General features: G+C 40.5%; 1 protein-coding gene and 1 long non-coding RNA gene across 10 annotated transcripts in view; both read right to left on the bottom strand.

Annotated features, from left to right (window-relative positions):
* The window catches only part of LOC132768522 (very-long-chain 3-oxoacyl-CoA reductase), a 58,197-nt gene extending 56,152 nt beyond the window's left edge, over positions 1-2,045 (bottom strand). The window contains exon 1 of the mRNA XM_060764500.2: positions 1,785-2,045. Coding sequence (XP_060620483.2) covers positions 1,785-1,956 — 172 coding nt within the window. The 5' untranslated portion in view covers positions 1,957-2,045. The remainder of the gene's footprint in view (positions 1-1,784) is intronic.
* A 4,630-nt stretch (positions 2,046-6,675) lies between these two features.
* LOC132768525 (uncharacterized) overlaps positions 6,676-25,510 on the bottom strand; it is a 105,377-nt gene continuing 86,542 nt past the window's right edge. For all 9 annotated transcript variants that reach the window (XR_010908960.1, XR_010908958.1, XR_010908965.1 and 6 more), the window contains 2 exons: positions 22,542-22,618; positions 6,676-9,176 (listed from right to left, as the gene is read on the bottom strand). This is a non-coding gene — a long non-coding RNA (uncharacterized lncRNA). The remainder of the gene's footprint in view (positions 9,177-22,541; positions 22,619-25,510) is intronic.

The raw sequence follows: 25,510 nt of genomic DNA, 5'->3' as shown, positions 1-25,510 counted from the left end.
TTATCTTGGATAATAAAATCCAAAGTACAGCACTCCAACATCCAAAATTATCCATATGGGTGGCTGATACAGTGATGGCTTTGATCTCTGATGGTACAATATACACAAATTTTGTTTTGAGCACCAATTGTGTATAAATTTACCTTCAGGTTATGTCTACAACAGCCATAGGCAAAATCTGGCCCTCCAGGTGTTTTGGACTTCAACTCCCACAATTCCTAACAACCTGTTAGTAATTGTGGGAGTTGCAGTCCAACACACCTGGAGGGCTGAAGTTTGCCCGTGCCTTGTCTGCAAAGTGAAACTGAAACATAAGTGAATGTTACCTGTCCACGCGTATCCCCCTCTATGAATCATCATGATAATTAAGATCTTCTGGGGAAGCCCTGCTCTCAGTCCCACTGCCATAACAAGTGCAGTTGGAAGGGATGAGAGACAGGGCCTTCGCAGTGGTGGCTCCTCGTCTCTTGAGCTCTCTCCCCAGTGAGATTAGATCAGCGCCCTTCCACCTGGCCTTCCGAAAGAAAACAAAGGCATGGTTGCGGGACCAAGGCTTTAGCCAGTAAAAATAATGCAGTACAAGGAACAATTAGAAAATATGTGCAATGACAATCAGAATGGTTACAGTGTATGATTTTTGGATCATGTGATTTTAATATTTATATTAAAATATTTTAATGCTTTGCTTTAATGTTTAAATGTTATTTATGTCTCATGTTTTCATGGTTAAAATGTATGTCAAAGTAAAGGGAAAGGTTTCCCCTTGACATTAAGTCTAGTTGTGTATGACTCTGGGGGGTTGGTGCTCATCTCCATTTCTCAGCCAAAGAGCCAGCATTGCCCATAGACACCTCCTAAGTCATGTGGCCAGCCCAACTGCATAGAGTGCCATTACCTTCCCGCAGAAGCAGTACTTATTCATCTACTCATGTTTCAATGTTTTTTAATTGCTAGGTTGGCAGAAGCTGGGACTAACAGCAAGAGTGCACCCCGCTCCCTGGATTCAAACTGCCAATCTTTCGGTCAGCAAGTTCAGCAGTTTAACCCGCTGCACAACCAGGGGGGCTCTTAGTGATATGTTAATATTTACTTATTATGATTTTTCTTTTTTACATGTATGTTGGCATTGAATTTTTGCCATTGGTATGTTGTAAACCGCCTTGAGTCCCCTTGGGGGGTGAGAAAGGCAGTATACAAGTATAGTAAATAAATAAATAAATAAATAATGCTTATATTTAGATCACTATGTACAGTAAGTATATCCAAGAATGATAAAAACTGGAGGGGGGAAAAATACTCCAAATATGGCACACTTTCTGGCCTCAAGTATTTAGGATAGAAGGGATGTCCAACGGGTATAAACCATTGTGCTAAAAATGCCAAGTAGATATTTCTGCTGTCAAATCAACATTTGACATTTCTGCTCAGTCCAGGCCAAATCCTTTCGATAGTTTCAGAAATAATCACATTTTTTCCTTTGTTGGGTTCTACCAGACGGGAAGCGGTTCCCTAATCTGTAGAAAGTGACCTTGAATCCGCTCCTCCTAATAGGACGTTAATCAGGTCCTATTAATGAGGGCGAGGGCCCAGCTAAAAGGATCTCTCACGCAAGGAGAGGGAGGGAGGGAGGGAGAGAGGGTGCCCTCCCTGTGGCGGGAGCAACGCCTGAATGAGGCCTCCACAACATGACCAGCCGGCCTCCTCGAGGGCCCAAGAAGAGCAGGAGAGGCGGGCGGGCCGTGGAGGCGAAGGCGGCCTGCGGGGAGAGCAAGAGGAGGACTCACCTGCCCAGGCGCCCAGGTGTGGGCCTACCGCCCCCGGGTCTCCCATGACCCACACGCGGACGATGTACCTCAGGTAGCGGAGCAGCAGGAGAGACCAGTACGCGGTCCCCGCCACCCCGACCCAGTAGAAGAACCCCGTCCACGGAGCCAAGAAGGACTCGGAGGCCTCCATGGCGCACAACCCACGCTAACCACCCTCCTGCTACTGCTGCTCAAGCGAGACTGAACCCTCCGCGCACCCTTCGCACACTTCCACAGAGCAAGCCCGCCCCCGCCGCGCAGCCATTGGCCAGCTCCAACCACCGCGCGCTTCCCATTGGGCCTCGCGCCCGCCCTTCGGACGGCGGGGTGATCCGACGTCGGAGCTGCCCTCTCCCCCCCGCCCTCTTCTCTGGCCGTCCCGCCCCGGGTTGCCTCCGCGCGCACATGGATGCCAACGCCTCCCCCGCCCCCGTTGGAGGAGCTCTTATTGGCTGAGGCCGCCATCAGTCACGGAGAGAGCGCTTTCCGATTGGGTGGCGTCGTTTTGAGCGGGTGTATTAAAGTATCAGGTGATTCTGCTCGTACGATGCTCTAAGCGTGGGGCAAAATGTCAACACTTCCTCTTGCGGGGAGGTGGTGAGAAAAGGCCCTGGTTTTCCATAGAATCATTGAGTTGGGTGATACCAGATGAGAGACTCTCCCCTGGGCACTCAGAAGACTAGGCGACTTGGAAGGCGCTGAACAGATTGCGCTCTGGCACCACGAGATGCAGAGCCAATCTTAAGAAATGGGGCTACAGGGTGGAATCCTCGGCATGCGAGTGCGGAGAAGAACAAACCACTGACCACCTGCTGCAATGCACCCTGAGCCCTGCCACATGCACGATGGAGGACCTTCTTGCGGCAACCCCAGAGGCACTCCAAGTGGCCAGATACTGGTCAAAGGACATTTAACCAAATATCAAATTTACAAAATCTGTGTGGTTTTTTTTCTTTTTCTTTTTAATCTCTGTGTTTGTTTTGCTCTGTTAGAATTGTAAAACAATGGTTGCTGATGACACGATAAATAAATAAATAATTGAGTTGGAAGAGACCTGGTGGGCCATTTAGTCTCACCCCCTGCAAAGTAACTGGAAAATTCCCATTCAAAGCACCCTCGATAGATAACCATCCAGCACCTGTTTAAAAGCTTCCAAAGAAGGAACTCCACCACACTTCAGAGCAGAGAGTTCCACCGCTGAATAGCACTCACAGTCAGGAATGTTCAGGTGGACTCGCCTTGTAGCCTGAAGCCATTGTTCCTTGTCCTAGTCTCCAGGGCAGCAGAAAACAAGCTTGCTCCCTCCTCCCTGTGACTTCCCCTCACATATTTATACATGGTCATCATGTCTCCTCTTAGCTTTCTCATCTGAAGGTTAAACATGTCCAGCTTTTTAAGCCACTCCTCGTAGGGCTTGTTCTCCAGACCCTTGATTATTTTAGTTGCCCTTATCTGGACACAGCTTGTCAACATCTGCCTTCAATTGTGGTGCTCAGAATTGGACACAGTATTCCAGACCAAGGCAGAATCGAGGGGTAGCATGACTTCCCTGGATCTAAACACTATACTCCTATTTATGCAGGCCAAAATCCCATTAGCTTCTTTTGCTGCTGGACCACATTGTTGGCTCATGTTTAACTTATTGTCCACGAGGACTCCCAACTCCAAAGATCTTTTTCACACGTACTGCTCTCGAGCCAGGCATTCCCCATTCTGTATCTTTGCATTTAATTTTTTTCTGCCTAAGTGGAGTACCTTATTAAAGTATCTTATTAAAAAGGCATATATATTAAAAGCTCTCTCTCTCTCTCTCTCTCTCTCTCTCTCTCTCTCTCTATATATATATATATATATATATATCATTGATAATATATCTTATTAAAGATATATATAGAGAGGGGGGGGGGAGATCCGTGGGCACTATTGTAATTCCAGGTAAGGGATGTTGGACCTGCGTTGCATCAGTTGGATTCTTCTGTGATCAGGAGCAAACTTGTCAGATGTGCTGTTTGTTTGTGAAATTGCATGAGCAGCATGGCTGCAAAACACCTAAAAATGTGGCTTCTTCACAACGTTTCTGCTTAGCAATTTGTGCGCTTACTGAACAGGTTGAGAATCTTTTCTCCAAGGTTGCATCTTCAGTACAATGCAGTTTGAAACTTCATCATATGGTCAGTGTAGACGGGCCATGGGCAAAGTTTGGCCCTCCAGGTGTTTTGCACTTCAACTTCCACAATTTCTAACAGACTCAGGCCCTTTCCTTTTCCCCCCAGCCACTTAAGCCCATGCCAGGTGCAGTCATATAATACAGTTGAACTGCATTATATGAGTATGCAATGATAATATAATACTGTGTAGATGGGATCCAAAATGCTTGAGACCTGAAGTGTTTTGGATCCCCCCAGATTTTGGAATACTTATGTTTGCAAATACATTGAGGTGTCATGGAGATGGGACCCAATCACCAACACGAAATTAATTTATGTTTTGTATACACACATACACAACCCAGGGACGATATTTTTAATCATGTTGGTCATAAAACGTTTCTGTACACTGAATCATCAGAAAACAAAGATCCTGCTCCCTCAGCCTCCCCTGTAAACAACTTGTTCCCCCAGGATTCCAGATAAAGGGATGTTCAACCTGTATCTGTAAGATGCATTATTATGTACTTTATTCGATAATAGAGTAACTTACTAGAGAGGAGTGATAGTGAAGTAGTCTGCAAACATATGTGACTTGGGGGGTGGAATAGGATAGCTCCGAATTGTAAATTGTGATTTGTTACTGTTTTTGATATTGTTGACAATGTGTAAAATTAATATAAAGGGGAAAACAAATGATGTACAGTATTCTTCTCATTTGGTGCCAGATATTGGAAGTTATTGGACAGTAACCCTTTCCTTTCTGAGTGCCTGTCTGGTGAAACAAAATTCTTACATATATTTAACAAGGCAGGGCACTCTTGGGAATCTTGAGCACACATTTCAAAATTTCAGTAGAGGAAGCATGTTGAGTCAGGTTCTCATTATCAAATGAGAGTAATTATTACAAAGTCTGTGATAGGTTGGCCTTTGGTTTGCCTTAGGTCAGAAATGACTTGAAGAAACACAACAAGGCCCATCCTTTTTTCATTCCAGCCTTTAGCATGAAGGCTTCTGCTGACCTGTACTAACATGGTTTTTGTGGTGCAGTTGCTCATCGTGACAGAGTCCCCATACCTATGACCTTGAAGTATAAAATCGTAAGCAGCCAGTAGTCCTTACCTTTTTCCATCTCTGTCAAGATCAGATCTTCTGTTAAACTGTAAAGTCTCTGATTTCCATACAGTAACAAGTTGGGCCAAACCTATGTAGTTGCTAGGAAAATCCACCTCCACAAGAGCTTCCCCTCTCCTTGCCACACATGGACACTAATATACAACTACTGTGAAGACTGATGAAGGAGGGGAGTTAATAATACCTGATGTTTTGTTTAAACCTGCCTTTCGATTTGTTGAGACCTTGTTCTGCGTACTAAACAACACGAAATATGACTAGGTTCGTCCTTTCAACTGAAACATTTATTTCTGCAGGGTAGTTATGTCCTCATGGTCCCAACCCGCTCTCTGTATAAGAAAGAGGTGGCAGGGAGCGATAATTTGTATAAGAAATAGGTGGCAGGGAGCGATAACTTGTTCAGTTTGTATGAATGTGTGTTGCAGATCATGTGTACTGGCAATGCCATGATGATGATAACCTTCAGGCACAGGATTTTTTTAAAAGTTGCATTATGTGACTTATAAAATATTTTCAAATAAAAATGCCAGTGCTTTGAGGATTAGAATGAGGGCTAGTACTTGTGATAGGACTTAACATTTTAAAAAGAATTCAAAGATCTTGCGTAAGAAAGAAATCCAAATTTCCTGAACCAATTGATAAACTGAGCACATCATTTTTACTTCACTGCATCTTAGCTTGAGAAAACAGTTCCAATATCGTATAATGAATAGGACAAAAAGCAATCCCACTTCTCAAAGCCAATATATTTGTTGGAACCCTTTTGTCCCAGCCAATTCTGGTAAACATTTCTAATCCCAAGCTTGTGAATCCGAAAGGTGTGAAATTTGGGGATATTGCTTTTAGTACCGCAGAATGCCTACATATTAGCTTAAGTTCTTGTGTGGATTCTGGAACAAAATATTCTGGGAGGCTAAAATGTCCCATCCTACACTAAGAACAAAATGAATGTATGATACAAGGCCAGCTATAACAGGGAATTCTTGTTTTTACCTGTCACGGCTGCAGTACTGGGGGCCAAGAACACTTCCTGATCTGCAGCAAATCATCCAGATTTACTTTTTTTTCTGTGCCTAATCTAGATGTATATTATTGTGAAACAATAAAAAAGAAGCTTGCCGTCCTTTGTACACCATAGAAAGTTGTGTACTGAATGAATAAGTAACACTACTGTATATGTTTTATTATTTATTGAACATAAGACATTTATAAAAGCAACAAGCAATAAATAAGTAAATGTCAAGACATAAGAATTGTTCAGTCAGCTTTGGAATGAAGAAATGTTGTTATAGCAAAGGAAAAAAATATATAACACTTTAATAATTGTATGTACAAAGACATAAAATGTTTTATCTGACCATGGATTAGCAATTAAGATAACGAATTTGGATGATGATTTTAACTATGAGATGTCCCGATCTGTATTGGTGGCCCAATACTGTGTATGTTTCTTGTATGTATTTTTAATTTTAATTTTATATGCTTAAATGAATTGTATATTTTAACATGTTGTAAACCGCAATGAGTCGCCGCACAGGCTGAGAAATTAGCGGTATACAAGCATACCAAATAAATAAATAAATAAATAAATAAAAGCCTGAATTTACTGTAATCATGAATACAGAATGCAGCTTGAAAGCATTCCTAGTAGAACTAGTTAAACTTGATTTCTTCCTAGCTTGGTTCTCATTTTTACTCCAAGGCATTATATATATTCCTTTCCAAGGGAGAAAGCAATTTGAGTGTGAGTTCACACTTTCTTCACTGACCAGTTGCTTGCAGAAAGTGCATCATTTGGTATCTTTTGTCCTTCTGCCAATTGCTTTCAAGTAAAGATTTTATTTTCATTTTGTATTATTTATTTATTTATTTATTCGTTTCATTTCATTTCTACCCTGCCTTTCTCAACCCAAGAGGGGACTCAAGGCAGCTTACGAATCTGACAAAAAATCAATGCTGCACAGGTAACAATAAAACACATATAATAAAAATATAAACAATCTAAGCATATAAACAATTAACACTCACCAATGTATGAAACAGCTTAAAACCACATATAAAATGCCAAGTCATCGTCTCATATGTTTGCAGTTAACAAGTTAAGCTTTAAAAAAAAATAAAACTACAGCTGTCAAATGATACCACAAAATAGTCCTATGAAAGAGCATTTGCGATCATGTTGTGCCAAGTGTATATTCTCTCTTTTGACAAATTTTAATCTGTCAGCATGGCAATCATGCTGCACTCCAACATTTGTAGGACTTTAACTTCCAATATTTCTTGCCACTGGCTATGTTTCTGGTAATAGCTGGGGGAACATGATTAGGCTAGCACATGCTGTTGTGGTCACACAGTGAAAAAAAACTGTCAAAAATGCAGAGGAAATGGGACGAAGGGAAAAGAAACTGGTTCTTGAGCCTGCTTGCCTATTATTACATGATAACAGCCAAATGAGTAGAAGAAAATGCACTGTTAGATTTTGCTCTATGTGAAAAACATTTCAAATGTCATCTGACGAGTATTCCTGCTCTTACTTTGATTATGCAACTTGTACAAGGAGATATCCCTAATTAGCAAGGTGGAACAACATTAGAACTTTAGACATGGGTGGCATGTTCAGTCCTGAATTCTACTATACTGTCGCAATTCTATGTGTGCACTGATTTTGCAATGCCATGCACAGATTTCAACACACCCTGTGTTTCAGTATTGAAATATTGCAAGAACATTAGTAATACTAGTGATTTGTGCTGGCCTAATGTTTTGTAAGCTAGGATACATTTAATATAACTTTTTCCAAGTTTGTTCATACTATGTACAATTCCAATTAATTACAGAAAAAGAGAAGTAACTATGAAACCCATTGCTATAAATCTTAAGGAGCTACAGGGTGCTAGGACTATATATTCACAGAACAGTTGTAGCCATTTTCCTATTGCATATTTAGTGCATGTTGAGAACAAACAGAGTCTCTCCAGAAAACAGGTTATCTTAAACAGAAAGCATTGTGACATTACAACTGATTTAAAATAATATTGACTTCAGGAGAGTGCAGTCAGCTTACCAACTAAAACGGGTGTTCACCTGACGAATGAATGAATGTGTGAAAAACACCCACATTGAGTAGTTCTGTCTATCTCTCAGGGATCATTTGTGCATGTGCAAGACTTGCGTAAACCATTGCTAGCGCAATCAAGTTGCAAGTTCCTTTTGATTGTAGGAGTCTTGGAATGTTTTACTATTAGCTTAGCAATACCATTCCCTTAGCAGTTTACAAAATAGGCCCTCAGGCTACCTGACACATATAGAGAAGGGTTTGTGGGCAGTAGAAGGAACAAAAAGACATTGTTGACAGTTTCACATAAGAAACTAATGAAGGAAGATTGACCTAGGAATTCAGATGGCAAAATTTGTGTGAATAGAAGTTTTAGATTTTGGCAGCACTGGGACTGAAGTCTTTCACAGAAAAAGAAGTCAAGAAGGTACTAAATGCATAAGGAGAACTTTGTGTGTTTAGAACCAGGTGTTTAGCTATACAAAAAACCTTCCAATTCTCTTCCTTGCTGCCTGTGTTTCTACACTAAAGGTTAAATTGAGCGAGACATCAAGTCTGAATGATACTGTACAACCAATTAGGTTGCCATACTTATCTGTGTGCAAGCATGGCAGCTTGAACACACACACACAACATCTCAAGCATATAAACTACTGGTCTTTTATGGCAGTGTTCCGCATCCTTTGGGCCTCCAGGTGTTTTGGACTTCAGCTCCCACAATTCCTAAATGCTATTAACTACTTATAACAGTCAGTGAATTGCATCCCATTAACCATAATAATTTTTCTTGCTTTTTCCCCCCAGGAAGCAACATTCTAAATTCCACTTAAAGTCCCATCTCAACTAGACCCACACAATCATTGGAGTTTATGTAATTGCTGATTTACCAAATTTCGCTGATTCAAACCAGAACATTCCAGTGTAGAATAGCTAATGGGTTTGGGTCAACAAGTGCAAGGAGACTGGGCATGCTGATAATACAAGTGACTTACACATTATTTCTTCAGGTCCATTGTCCTCAACTGTGACTGGTATCTGTACAAAGAAGGACAGAAGCAGTAAGCTTAAAACTATGTAGAGAATATATATATATAGATTTCAAAAACATAGAAGAAAACACATTTGATAATCATGAAGGAAATATACAATGAAAAGCTTGTTTCAACTCTATTATGTTGGATCTAGATTTTTCTGCTGCTAGTATAGCAAATTCAGATCAGAGCTCCACTAAGAATGGGATTATTGGTGGGATCCCCACCCCCTGATTTCTCCACCCCTATACTTCACCACAAATCTTCAATGAGATGGAGTTGACAAAACTGTTTCTTTCATTATTCCACCCACATGAGCTCTTCAAAAGTACACAACTATAGCACCATGATTCCATTTTAACTACCTAGCAGTATCCTATGGAACCCTGGAGTTTGCAATTTAGGGAAGTTTGTTTAAAATTCTGAGCCAGAAGGTTCAAACTATAAATCACAGGAGTCCATAGGATGTTGCCATAGCAATTGAAATGAAATCCCAGTGCAATAAATGAAATTAGATACACAATATTATTTTCATACAAATCATGAGACCTGCAATCTATCTTAAATCTTATGCAAAACCTTTCATAGTTTTTTGCAGTGTAGTGCAAGTAACTATTTTCCTTCCAATCAATCATGGTTGCTGTTGCCCCCTCGATGGACTGTCACCTTGTCGTGGTGAGGGGGCTTGCGTGTTCCGATGAACCTGTAGGCACAACAACTGGAGTCGTGCACTCCCAGGAGTGGCTGCGGGGGAGGTCCCAGACCAAGCACAGTCCGAAGACCCAAAGACCTCAACGGCGGAGCAGGCGGAGGATAACATGGCACATGTTACAACGGCTGCGAAGGCGGAAGAAGGCTGCAACAGACTGAGAAGCCACGGTCATTGTGTTAAACTACATCACCAGTGGAACCTCACTCTGTGAAGTCTGTGTGTTGAGCAGTTGTGCACTGACCTCCACACATTAAAAAAATCCACGCACAGGCGTCTTCCACAGAAAATAAAAACCAACCAACCAAAGTCCCATGGCGATCAGCGAGTGGCGACGGGGGCAGGACTGTGAAATCTGGAAGCCCCTAGTCACAGACTGGCACATGGGCGGTGGGTACGGACTCAGTCGTTCTACCTCAAGGTCCGAGGCAGTTGAGTAGTTCGGCAGCTGTATCCACGACTGAGCAGCCCTATTGAGGACCCACTCTGCTCACCCCACATGGGGAGGGGGCTAGAAAAGGTGCCCCAAACATAGTCTGCCTCACTCATCCCTGACTGGACTGCCGCGTCCAGTGGGGTCACCATCCTGCGGCCAAAAAAGAAAAATGAACTTCGGTACGTGGAACGTACGGACTCTGATGGACAACAGTGGCAGTGAACGCCCCGAACGCAGAACTGCCATCATCGCAAGGGAGCTGGGACGCTTCAACATCGACATAGCAGCCCTTCAGGAGACTCGGAGAGCAGGAGAGGGACAGCTGAAAGAAGAAAAAGGAGGCTACACCTTCTTCTGGAAGGGACTGCCCAAAGAAGACCAAAGAATGCACGGAGTTGGCTTCGCTATAAGAAATGATCTGATGAAACATCTGTCCGAAGCACCCACTGGTATCAACGAACGTCTCTCCACCCTCCGAGTTGACCTTGCCAAAAACCAACGGGCAACCATCATAAGTGCCTATGCACCAACACTAGACGCTGATGAAGACATCAAGGAGAAATTCTACTGTCAGCTGGACACCGTCCTATCGGGGATACCTAAGGAGGACAAAATCATTCTCCTGGGGGACTTCAATGCAAGAGTCGGGCGAGACTTCGACCTGTGGCCAGGCACCATAGGAAAAGACGGGGTTGGAAACAGCAACTCAAATGGCATCCTGCTTCTCACCAAATGTGCGGAGCACAACCTTGTCATCACCAATACGCTCTTCCGCCAGAAAAACAAGTTCAAGACATCATGGAAGCACCCCCGGTCAAAGCATTGGCACCTCTTAGACTATGTAATCACACGCGCCAGAGACCGCCGTGACGTGCTCCTCACAAGAGCCATGATAGGTGCTGACGACTGCTGGACTGACCACAGGCTAATTCGATCCTCGATGGCTATCAAGATCGCCCCCAAGCGCAGACTCCAAGGAAGGAAGACAAGGCGCAAAATGAACACCCAAGCCCTTCAGGAGCCCTCCAGACGAGCCCATCTCCAAACAGCACTCAAGGACCATCTACCCACAGAACACCCCGAAAATGTTGAGGAACATTGGAACAAACTGAAGACCTCCATCATCCAAGCCTGCGAAGAAACTATTGGATACCAAGCCAAGAAACATCAAGACTGGTTTGATGAAAATGACATCGAGATCCAACAGCTAATTGACAAGAAAAGGAAAGCCTTCCAAGCATGGCAGAGAGACATCAACTGTGCTGCTAAGAAAAAGATCTATGCTAGTGCAAAAGCTGAGGTCCAAAGAAGGACAAGAGAACTCAAGAACATCTGGTGGACAAAGAAGGCCGAAGAAATCCAACACCTGGCAGATACCCATAATGCTCAGGGATTCTTCAAAGCCACAAAGGTCATCTATGGACCAAGAAACCATGGCATACAGCCTCTACGCTCATCAGATGGAACCAAACTCCTGAAGGACCAAAACTCAATTGCACTACGTTGGAAAGAACACTACCAAAGCCTCCTGAACCGCAGCTCCAATGTGGCCGACGAGGTCCTCTCACAAATCCCACAACAACAAACCAGGGATGAGCTTGCAGCACTGCCTAGTTTGGAAGAAGTCAGCAATGCCATCAGCCAACAGAAGAATAACAAAGCCAGTGGACCAGATGGGATCCCTGCTGAAATCTTTAAAGAGGGAGGACCTGAGCTAACACACCAACTCCACCAGCTCATAGAAAAAGTGTGGGTGACCGAGAAAATCCCAGCAGATTTCAAGGACGCCACCATCATCACCCTCTTCAAAAAAGGGGAAAGAACAGACTGCGGAAACTATCGAGGTATCTCCCTTCTAACCTCCGCTGGGAAAATCCTCGCAAGAATCCTTGCAAACCGCCTTCTGCCCCTCTCAGAGGACACCCTCCCAGAATCCCAGAACGGCTTCCGCCCCTCCAGAGGAACCGTGGACATGATCTTCACTGCACGACAACTCCAAGAAAAATGCAGGGAACAAAACCAACCCCTGTACATGGCATTCATCGACCTTGCAAAGGCATTTGACACAGTGAATCGCAGCGCTCTCTGGACCATCCTCCACAAAATCGGGTGCCCTAACAAATTTGTGAACATCCTGCGGCTCCTCCATGATGACATGATGGCAACAGTTTTGGACAGCAGTGGCTCCCAAAGTGACCCATTTAAGGTGGAATCCGGTGTCAAACAGGGATGTGTTATCGCCCCAACTCTATTCTCCATCTTCATCGCTATGATACTTCACCTTGTTGATGGGAAGCTTCCCACCGGAGTGGAAATAATCTATCGGACAGATGGCAAGCTATTCAACCTCAGCAGACTGAAAGCCAAAACCAAGGTTACAACAACATCTGTTATAGAACTCCAGTATGCTGATGACAATGTCGTCTGTGCGCATTCAGAAGAAGACCTACAAGCCACTCTAAACACCTTCGCAGAAGCATACGAGAAGCTCGGCCTGTCACTGAACATTGAGAAAACCAAGGTGCTGTTCCAGCAGTCACCAGCCAATCCCTCTCCAATGCCAGTAATACAGCTTAATGGTGTCACATTAGAAAATGTGGACCATTTCCGCTACCTTGGCAGCCACCTCTCCACCAAAGTCAACATCGACGCCGAAATACAACACCGCCTGAGCTCTGCAAGTGCAGCATTTTCCAGAATGAAGCAAAGAGTGTTTGAGGACCGGGACATCCGTAGGGAGACCAAGGTGCTTGTCTATAAAGCCATTGTCCTCCCAACCCTGCTATATGCCTGTGAGACGTGGACAGTCTACAGACGTCATATGCAACTCCTGGAACGATTCCATCAGCGCTGCCTCCGGAAAATCCTGCAAATCTCCTGGGAAGACAAGCGGACAAACGTCAGTGTGCTGGAAGAAGCAAGGACCACCAGCATTGAAGCGATGGTCCTCCAACATCAACTCCGCTGGACAGGCCACGTTGTCCGGATGCCTGACCACCGTCTCCCAAAGCAGTTGCTCTACTCCGAACTTAAGAACGGAAAACGGAACGTTGGTGGACAGGAAAAGAGATTTAAAGATGGGCTGAAAGCCAACCTTAAAAACTCTGGCATAGACACCGAGAACTGGGAAGCCCTGGCCCTTGAGCGCTCCAGCTGGAGGACAGCTGTGACCAGCAGTGCTGCAGAATTCGAGGAGGCACGAGTGGAGGGTGAAAGAGAGAAACGTGCCAGGAGGAAGGCGCGTCAAGCCAACCCCGACCGGGAACGCCTTCCACCTGGAAACCAATGCCCTCACTGCGGAAGAAGATGCAGAGCAAGAATAGGGCTCCACAGCCACCTACGGACCCACAAGGAAATCCATAATGGAAGACCATCTTACTCGTCCAACGAGGGATCGCCTAAGTAAGTAAGTAAGTAAGTAAGGTTGCTGTTATTGTTGTTGTTGTTTATTTATACTCTGCTTTACTCTCCACAAACCAAATATATACCAACCCACTATGGTCTGATGAGATTGGTATTTTTTTCATCCTGTTATATAAAAGTTAAGTATTTCTCCTTAAGTGTTATTTTTTTTCTGATATTATTAAATACCTGGCTATTTGGACCATTGGTATTATAAAGAGATTTTAAAAATAGGTAGGATTCTCTTATCTAGAGCAGTAACACATTGGTTTCTGTTCTGAATGAAAACAAAGAACCAATTTTTTAAAAATTACGATTGCCAGTATCATCAGATTTTCCCAAATTCATCAGATTACCTCATGGGACTAAAGCAGTGGTTATCAACCTGTGGGTCCCCAGATGTTTTGTCCTTCAACTCCCAGAAATCCTAACAGCTGGTAAACTGGCTGGGATTTCTGGGAGTTGAAGGCCAAAACACCTGGGAACCCACAGGTTGAGATCCACTGGACTAAAGCATGATTAATTTGTCTGGATTCAACTCATGTTCTTCTTCCAGAATTTTTAAACATAGAAACTAAAACCAGTGATGTTCCAAAGAATGCACTGCAATCGGATTTCTTTACTGGAGATTTATTTCTTTGCATTTGAAAGTACTGTAGGTCCAGCTTTCAGAGGATGATTGATTTCCAATAGAATTCAACGGTATGAAAAACTAGATCTATAGATTAAATCGGCTATTTCTATTTTAGGCTGACCATGGGCCCTTCCACACAGCCCTATATCCCTGAATATCAAGGCAGGAAATCCCACAATATCTGCTTTGAACTGGGTTATGTGAGGTCACATTTAGATAATGTGGGATTTTCTGCCTTGATATTCTGGGATATAGGGCTGTGTGGAAGGGCCCCATGACATATGGGAAAAGCTCCCTTTAGATCCTGACCTTAAAATACAACACAAAGAAGCAAATATATCTAAAATGAAAGGGACTGCTTCTTTAGGACTCAGATGCCAAATCATCTATGATCTAAAGCAGTGGTTCTCAACCTGTGGGTCCCCAGATGTTTTGGCCTTCAACTCCCAGAAATTCTAACAGCTGGTAAAATGGCTGGGATGTCTGGGAGTTGTAGGCCAAAACATCTGGAGACCAACAGGTTGAGAACCACTGATCTATAAGTTCATTTCTGATTTTTCATTAAGACTAGCCATCCCCTGCCAAGCGTTGCTGTGGCCCAGTCCGTGTATATGTGTTTTGTGTGTATATATGTGTATATATACACATGTATATGTATATGTGTGTGTTTGCATATATATATGTGGTTTTGCGCATATGCTGTAATGTTGTTTTTTGGGGGGGTTTTTTGGCTTTTTAACTCTCTTCCACTGTGTTTTTCAGTGTTTTTATGAGTGGTGGTCACTCGTTGGGCTGATAGGTGTAAATTCGTGTAAATTCGTCCAGTGCTTTTTGAGTTATGTTAATCCTACAAAAGAACATTACATTTTATATAGATTATCTGGTTCTAGGTTAGAGAGAAGGGCAACAAGGGATCATGTACAAGAATAAATATACATGTACATTTTACATATATCTGTAAAGAAAAGGGACTTACAAACAATGTCTACCTAAGACCAAATCTACAGAACATCTCTTGGGGCCCTTCCAGATAGGCCCTATATCCCAGGATCTGATCCCAGGTTTTCTGCTTTAAACTGGATTATATGAGTCCACACTGCCAGATAATCTGGGATAAACAGAAGACCTGGGATTTTTTTTATTGTGTCAGGAGCGACTTGAGAAACTGCAAGCCGCTTCTGGTGTGAGAGAATTGGCCATCTGCAAGGACGTTGCCCAGGGGACGCCCGGATGAATTGATGTTTTTATCATCCTTGTGAGGCTTCTCTCATGTCCCCCCATGAGGAGCTGGAGCTGATTGAGGGAGCTCACCTGGGATCAGATCCTGGGATATAGACCCTGGCTGGAAGGGCCCTTGTTTGTAGTTTAGGGATTGCCAGCTTATGAAACAAAAGTGAATGCTGTGCTTACATTTGGCTCCCATCCCCAAAATACAGTATCTCATGTATAAAACCTGAAAGAATCTAAATTCCCAAAGACTTTCAGACATGGGGCACTCAGCCTGTAAAGGCCTTTAGAAAGAGCTTGTCAGCTGTTACTGTAAGTTACAACCAGCACGGGAAAGTGAGTTCTCCGAAGACCAGGCTCTGAAGCAGAGCCCAAGAACCCTCCAGGACTTTCGGACTTCAACTCCCAGAAGCCCCGGCCAGCTGAGCCAATCGCCAGGAATCCTGGGAACTGAAGTCCACCCCCCCCCCCGCCCAAAGCATTGGCAGTGACTGACAAGCCATGGCCTTCTTTAAAGATTCCTTGGCAGTTAATCAATGGCAGGTCATCCCAAGGCACGCGTTATCTTTCGGCAGGCCCTCCTTTCTGCTGTTTCCCACAGAAGGGACCGAATAACCCGGCGAGTTCCCTCCCCGCCAGCGGCCATGACAGGAAGAAGCGGCCGAGTTTTCTGTCCCCTGCCGGCATCCTTACCGCCTACGACTCCCACAATGCACCCGCCCGAACCCACGCTTAACCCCTTGGGTGCCTGCAGTCAGTTTTGTGCCGCCAAAGCACAACGCCAGCTCTTTCAGGCTCTTTCAAGGCAACCAGCCAAACGAAAGCTGTCCTTAGGCCAGAAACAGCTTCTAAATAACACCCAAGGCAATTTTAACCTAAGAATATTTTACAAGAGATGCAAAACAACGACAGTTTTACAAGTGATGCAAAACAATGGCAATGCTGCAACGTGTTTACTGCAAATACAAGTTCAGTGGTCCAATCCTCTCTGGTTTCAGTCATCTCATTTAAAAAAAATATTTCTATCCATTTTGTTATTATCACAACCACTACGATTATGGTCTTATTTTGCCCCTCTGAAAAAGCAGGAAGCAGCCAGGCTTTGAAGCTGCAAGGCCATTAAATGCCTATCAAGGTGGCCAAGTGAAACATTCTCAAACTTTTCCAGATATCTCAAACTTTTCCAGATAGAAGATACAAATACTGTCGAAGGCTTTCATGGCCAGACTCACTGGGTTGCAGTATTTTTTTTCGGGCTGTATGGCCATGTTCTTGAAGCATTTTCTCCTGACGTTTTACCTGCATCTATGGCAGGTATCAGAGGCTGTGAGATCTGTTAGAAACTAGGCAAGTGGGGTTTATATATCTGTGGAATGTTTTTATTTACTGTCTTGATTTTAGGGGAAGCAGCCAGGCTTTAAAGCAGCAAAGCTATTCAGTGCTAATCAAGGTGGCCAATTGCAACATTCACACTTGCCTCAAACAGACAAATGTTCTTTCTCCCACCCTGGACATTCCACAGATATATAAACCCAATTTTTCTAGTTTCCAAAAGACCTCACAACCTCTGAGGTTGCCTGCCATAGATGCAAGTGAAACATCAGGAGAGAATGCTTCTGAAACATGGCCATACAGCCTGGAAAACTCACAGCAACAGCAACAACAACAACAACAACAAAATTTTATTTGTATAGCACTCTATCTCCCCAAGGGGACTCAGAGCAGTTTCCAAGTAACATCATCAATACATCAGAAAAAACAGCATAAACATAAAATTGGCAAATCAATATAAGCAGTAACACATATATATTAAAAGTAATCCTGCCTATTTCAAGGCAATTTAGAAGGCCTGGCCAAGGCTAGTGCAAGCTCAAAATTTCTAGGGGGCACAGGAAATTAAGTGCAGTGCTATAGCAGGCAACAACAATAACAAGTACGGTCTATGGCTGTTCATTTCCAGGGAGTGACCTGGGTAATTGGTAGGAAAAATAAGGCCATATTCAACAATGTCTGGGGCTGAGCTAGAACTAATCATTCTCAAAGGCTTGTTGAAACCACCAGGTCTTCAAGCTCTTACGAAAGTAGGGGAGGGATGGGACCTGTCTTATTTCCCTAGGAAGGCCCTTTCTCTCGTCCCCACCAACTATACTTTGATGGTGGTGGGAGCGAAAGGAGGGCCTCCCCGGAAGATCTTAAATTTCATGCTGGTTCATAGAAGGAGATGCGATTGCGAACCCAGGTAGTATTTATTTTTATACTTTCCTTACATCTCATGAAATTACAGGGTGTGTATATCTGAATCAAAAGGCTTGAGCCAAAAGTTTTATCTATTTTGATTTCCCCCCAATATATTATGTATATGGGACATTTGCATATACATAATAATGGGACAACATCTGGGAGATGGGACTGAAATCCAAACACAAAATTTAATTTGTGTTTCATAGGCACTTCATCCACATGGCCTGAAGGTAATTTTATAGACTATATTTATGTTAACTTTTAACAAAATTTTCAATATTTTTGAAAATAACCATGTGCATGAAACAAAGTTTGTGTACATTGAACCGTCAGAAAGCCAAGGCGTCACTATCTCAGCCACACATCTGGATAAATGTGGATTTTTTTAGATTTCGCAATTCCAGATAAAGGATATTCAACTTGTATAAAGTAACAAACTTATGACTAACACCCATTCTAAAAACATATCGTTTCTCAAGAATTTTTTAAAAACACATACATATATGTGTGTTTATATCAGGCATGGGCAAACTTTGGCCCTCTAGATGTTTTGGACTTAAATCCCCACAATTTCTAATAGCCGGTAGGCTGTTAGGAATTGTGGGAGTTGAAGTCCAAAACACCTGGAGGGCCCAAGTTTGCCCATGCCTGGTGTGTGTGTGTTTCTCTCCCTCAAATATTCCAAACAGTATCAATATATTACACTACGTAACACAGTTTTTGCTCCTGGGTTATAAATGTAATTTCCTAATTGGTTCTACCATAAAAACATGGAAAAAGTTTATTACATTGCAAAATCTTTGGTTTTGCGGTCTGCACAAAGGTTTAAAATGGCATATTTTCACTAAGGAAAATTACAAAGTGTAGACCAGGCATTGTCAAACTTCAGCCCTCCAGGTGTTTTGGACTTCAACTCCCACCATTCCTAACAGCCTCAAGCCCCTTCCGTTTCCCCCTCAGTCACTTAAGCAACTGTGGGGGAAAGAAAAGGGCCTGAAACTGTTAGGAATGGTGGGAGTTGAAGTCCAAAACACCTGGAGGGCCCAAGTTGGCCCATGTCTGGTCTAGACTGAAGGAAATAACAGCCGCAAAAACAATGTGTTTGGATTACAACTACTTTCAAAGTACCACACAATTAAACAGAAAACAACACTTTCAAACCAGGAACATATTTTTTTCAAATCTTGTTACAGAGTGTTATTTTACACTATATTATTATTATTATTATTATTATTATTATTATTATTATTCCCTGTTTTTATTATTATATTTTATGATTGTTTCTTCATTTTTATGCCGCTTTTCTCCCATGGGCGGGACTCAAAGCAGAGCACAGTGGTAAAAACAGCAATTACATAAAAATACATTCAAATAGACATCATAAAACAACCAACACAGATATCCAATTACCTAAACCATATACAATAACTTAATAACTTACAACAGTACTACTGAAACATTTCCCTAACCTCAGGCCACTCCCCAAAGGGGACTCAAAGCGGCTTGACATAAAAGCACTAATAGACAATTTCAAATATATAAAAACCACAAATATTAAAATAGAATTAAACACAAGCAGCATTTTAAAAAATCACAGCTAAAATTCATCAAAACAGTTAAGTACAATTCTCCCTGTCTTTGAAAAGCCAGAAAACTACATACATACACAACAACATCCAGAAAAATAAACCATAAATCTAAAATAAGCTGAATATTTAACCTAGAGTTAAACAGAGCATCACACAAAATATTCAAGTAAACCTCCTCAGCAACTTTACAGAAAAATGTTCACAAACGGGCATTTAAATTGTTTGTTTCTTTTCCCAGCCAGAGTAATTAATCCAAGCCCAGCCCTTGTTAGTTTCATTTCTACCACCATCAAGATTTTACTTGGGCCCCATCTATATTGCCATATAATACAGTTTGAAATAGCATTACATGGCAGTGTGGATGATGCCTTGGTTAGCAATTCTTTAGACTTAACAGATTGACATCATGTAGCATTATATTTAATTGAAACAATGCAAACATATCAAAATAAATGTAGCCTCTGCACAACACTGAAAAGTGGACAAAACATCATCCTGGGATGTCAGCTTGCAATTCCAATTGCTCTCCAATTTCTAATTCATTTTAGATCAAGAAAACAAAGCAGTTCAAATAAAAAGCAGGGGTATTTCCTTTGGAAGAAAACAATTTATAATAATGCACTCCAACACACTTCTGTAAAATCTGACTTTTAGTATAATTTTTTTGAATCTTAAACCATCTTTCCCAGTTGATAACTCATTCAGAAGGAAGTGCATCCCTTTGTGACACATCTCTAAAGCCAATATTAAGGGCCTTATCATACTAGGAAATGAATCCACTTTAAATCCAGTTGTTGCCTCCTGCAAAATTCTGGGGTTTATAGTTTAGGAAGGAGCCTTTTACAGCCTCACTAAACTACAAACTCCTGAATTCTGCAGGAGGCAAAAACCGGATTTAAAATGGATTTATCCTCTAATGTGATGAAGTAGTAAGACAAGCCATTCCAAATAATGCTCCTAAGCTTCCATATCTAATGCTCAATACAGTCTTCTTTAGCTACTGTAATTTTTTCACCTTAAACATTTCCAGAGAAAAATGCAATTCTATGACACTGAAAAATGGACAAAACATAGACGTCAACATGCAATTCCAGTCATTTTCCTAATCATTGTTTATTTTATACCAAGAAAATAAAGCAATCCAAACAAAAAGGAAGGGATCTTTCCTTTGGAAGAAAGCAACTTCTAATAAAGCAGTCTAACACAACTCTGTAAAATCTGACTTTCAATATAATTTTTTTATCTAAACCAGCTGGTACTTTGCTCAGAAGGAAACCCATCCCTTTGTGCCACATTCTCCATTCATCTCTGAAGCCAACACAAAGCCAAGTCACTCCAAACAATGCTCCTAAGTTCACATATCTAATGCCCAGCACAGTCCTTCTTTAGGTAATTGTTTTCACCTCACAATTTCCAGCAAAAAGCCAGTCCTACAGAATGGCATTACATAATCAACATTTTCATGGGAAAAACAAATCTTTCACAGTTTGGTTGCTTGACTGTGTGTGTGTGTGAGTGTGCATGTGAATATATATATCAAATAAGTCATAAGTACCTAACTCATACTTAAGGAAACAAATGACCACATGAGATTTACAAAGTGTGGAGCATAACAGGCCTGCTCCTATAATTCTTATGTGGCTATAAAATGCCTCCTAAATCATAATACAATCTATCTCCTAATATGAGGATGGCATTCTTATGTATGTTGCACTACATGTGCCACTTTTAAAGCTGACCAATTATATGGTCTTTTTATGATTGTTTTATTGTATTGTATTTTTATTAATCTCCTAACTTTTCAAATTAATGAACCAAGTCAAAAAGGTACAGTTAGTCATTTAAGTAGGCCACAACCCAGATACAGGAATGTAAGGCATTTCTAAATGTCACATAAATAAAAAAAGTATTTCAGAGTCATATAGTTCTAGTTATGCTTTAAAATATTGGCAATTTTCTTGACAATATGTTACAATTTGGTTTAAAAGATACATACATATTTGGTTATATTCAAGAGTAACATTTTATCACTGCACTATTTTGAGTTTCAAACAGAAATATTTCTGTCTCCTGACAAAGGAACAAAAATCCTAATTAACATTGAATGTGTTAATAGAGAACGATGGCATAATATTTTTGTATTGCTTTCTTCAGTTCCTAATTATTTTACCACATGTAAACAAGCTTTCCTTTTGCTTCTTAAGAAAACCCTCATAGCAGAATGGAGTTTTATAGATTGTGAGCTGTTTTGAATCTTTGTTTTTTCTTTAAATAATACCAATCAATTTTTTATTGAGTAAAATTTAATGATTTGTAGGTTTTTTAAAAAAATCAGTGTAAAATAAAGATATGATACACAGCAAGTGAGCCATAGAAGTAACTAGCAGACAACTAATTTTTAACATTTCTTTGTTTCAGACTTTTAGATATAATCTGAAATAATTCAAAGCACAGATCTGGTTAAAATATCGTATATCCTTAACAGAGCATCTCAACTTTTTCTACATTATTAACAAATGTAATGATCAGAAATAGCCCTGCCACCGAAGTCAACAAACTCCAATCTTTGATATACTGCAGTCAATCTTTAGCCTATCTTTAAAAATGTCATATTGGTCAATTCAGGATGAACCTCATAAAATGGAATAAAAATGGCAAAGAGGTCTTGCACGCTTCTCATTCATTTCTATTTGGTTTACATGACAAATGTATCTAGTGAATATTAGTGTTCCTTTTCTAAATATATAATGTTCTGAAAGTTTACTACATCATTATGTATTAGAAAATACTGCTTAAACTACACAATCAACATAAAAATATCTTCTACCTGGAATTTTGTTTTTTATTCTGAAATAAATTTATTTTATACACAATTAGCATGAGCTGACTTAATTTTTCAAGGTATGATACTGAATTGCTGTCTTGAGACCAATCAGTGAAACCATCTATGTAAATGTGTTACCATGTTTTCACAATGTCAAAATAGATCAAAACTCCATTTTGTTTGCTTACTGCACGTATATATAGCTTATTATCCTAAGGACCAAATATGTCATATTACACAATTCCTCTACAATTACTTATCTTTTCAGACCATCACAATGTTTAGGTAATATAATCCAGTGCTTTACCTGTATAAAGTAGCCCTTATCTTTCAGCTGTCATGACAAGTGCTTGAAATTTGGATCTCCCAGCATTTCCTGGAAAACTAAAGATAAAGAAAATGATCAGACAAATACAATTTAAAAACGATTAAAACTGAGTTAAAATTCTTACATTTCCAAAGGGGTGGTTATGATATACCTGAAAGATAGATCTATCTCTCTATTTCCAGAAGTGTATAAGAAAGGATACTGAAGAGATTTTTAGAAAAGAAATTACAGTAAATTTGATGCCAAATTTTATATTATACATACAAATGCAAGATCTCAATCAGGGCCATATGTATTAAATTAAATCTTGGGGCCTGTACTTTTCAACAGTATAGCCTGTTTCGTGTTTTGCTTAATTTTACATGCCACAACCTCCTTCTTAAAGGCAGAAATGCTTTACATGTCAAGATACATTGAAAATAAAAAATACAATTTTTGTTCAATTGCAAAAAGTCCTATATTCATAGGAATAATGAAAATAGAAGATACTGTATTATTTTTCACTGCCTCCTTTCCACTACTGATTAGAAACAGTCAATCATTTCTAAATCAGGACAATTTATTCTTGCTTTTTCCTTAATTTATCGAATTGCAGTTATTCATATATACACACAGTAACCTTAGAAGACAGAACAGTATATATAAAACATTTATATATAAAATGTTTTCTCAAGCAAACATTTTATATACAACATCCTTTTACATCCACTATTTTACTGGGGGGGGGGGGGCTTGCATTTAACATAACAAACACATAAAATGTTTAGATTATAAATGCATAAATCCAGAATGTGGCAGAAAGCAAAAAAGTTATTGAAAAGCTAGCACTTTATAAGAAAAAGCTGGTACCTTACCTTTTTAACAAAGGCAATAATGGGATAGAAGCCCAAGAGTTAAACTCATTATTTGAAATTGCTCCTCTCTGCCCCAACAAAATGTTCTTTTGCATCTACCCTTTCAATGGCATTTCATTTATTGTTTTAAAGCACATGGTTCTCCCTAATATCAAACTTGGCAGCCAAGAAGAAGGAAGAAAGTGTTTGCATCTAAAACTGAAACCAAAAGTTTTGACTACTTTTGTTTCTTTGTGCTTTTGCTACATATAATTAAGCAGAAAGATTTTTAAAAACACTTCCTAGACTTTTATATTTCAAACTCACACTAACTTGATTTTTTACCTGAAGCTGGGGAAGTTAAAATGGATGGAGGGAGTCATACTATCAGTTTTTGTACTATATCCTTGTTTCATTCTGATAGATCAAATTCTGCTAAATACAGAATGTATTGGATATTAATTCCTTGCCTTAAAAAACAAGAAAAAACAAATTAACTCCTCTAAGGATTTACTGATTTCCAAAAGAAAATACTGAGAATTATGCATTCTGACAATAAAATTTCGTCATTTCTTTTTTCCCCAATTTGCACAAAGGGGTTTGGGAACACAGCTAAAAATATACATCTGGAGGGAGCCAAACAAAATTCATCTAGGAAGAAATTTAATATTTTTAAGATTATATAAAAATAGGATTTTCAATTACTTTTGAACATAACCTGGACTGTTAGATATTTTGGGTTTCACATATGAGGTCATGCATTAGCCCCTTTTTTTGTTTCTCTGTGGACTCCTGCCACTGTTGGTTTTTTCTTTGTTTGGGTCTCCTCCTGTTCCAAGGACCGTTCTGAGCAACATTTTTCAAAGATCTAAATTCATGTGATATACATATATATGAATTTTCCAAAGAAAAGGTTATGGGACACATACAGGTATGTTTGTGTGTATATATCCAGTATTAAAAAAACATCATCCGCAGGAGGGCTGAGCTTGAAGAAACAGAAGTAGTCATGTCATGTGAAGCTAAAGATACTACATTCATAATAAAATTCTACATACTACCTTCATAATAAAATTCATTACTGAGAATGATGATTCCAAATTAGAATACAGCAGTATAGAATTCTAGAGACAGATGTTAGAAAATTGAATTGGTTAGACCTTTGTTTGGTTGTGTAACAAATGCTGTGCTTGTATAATATACTAATAATTATTTTTCCCTTTCTTGTAAACCCCTTAAAAAGTATCTAGGCTAAAATTTGTCTCAAAATAAAGATCTCTTTTTATAGCCTTATAATTCTGTCAAATCTTTTTTTCTGCATTTATTTAAGTCTTTTCTTATATAGGATTAACTAAAATCACTATTCTGGGATATTAAATAAGGAAGATAATTTGTATTTCTTCCTTTCCCTTTACCTCACTGTTTGCCTTTGCGTCCTCATCCATGAAATGTTAAGGTCTCAAAAGGGTGTGTGTGAAATATTGCTATACATTACAAACATACTAGACATAAAAGAAGCACAGCAATTAAAAAAAACTCATAATGTCAAAACCTTTCCATGGCTAACTAGTCAGGTAAAAGTAGTCAAAAATGGCATGAGGAGAAAGGGATATACATTTCATTCACCTCCCTGTCGTCCATGCCTGGGTTAAGCTTCAGCTGAAGCCTCACTGACTTCATTGTATTGTGTACACACACACACACACACACACACACACACAACTACATATATTATATAGTTCCAGCTTTGTTAGTTATGCCTTAGCAGTTTATTGGATAAAGTCATGAGAAAAAATATAGGGACATTTTCAAAGCAAATCCTAGCCCTCAAGGGGCATGTGTACTGTGAAATTAATGCAGTTTGGCACCACTTTAACTTCCATGCCTCAATGCTATAGGACAGGCATGGGCAATTTTAGGACCTCCAGGTGTTTTGGACTTCAACTCTCACAATTCCTAACAGCCTACCGGCTGTTAGGAATCATGGGAGTTGAAGTCCAAAACACACAGAGGGCCTAAGTTTGCCCATGCCTGCTATGGAAGTTGCAGTTTGGTGAGGTACCAGCACTCTTTGGCAGAGAAGGCGTAAGACCTTGTAAAACTACAATTCTGCTG

Source organism: Anolis sagrei, chromosome 1 (genome assembly GCF_037176765.1).
Source record: "Anolis sagrei isolate rAnoSag1 chromosome 1, rAnoSag1.mat, whole genome shotgun sequence".
Taxonomy (NCBI): Eukaryota; Metazoa; Chordata; class Lepidosauria; order Squamata; family Dactyloidae; genus Anolis; species Anolis sagrei.
Note: the sequence above shows the minus strand (reverse complement) of the source record. Positions and strands in the feature narration are given on the sequence as shown.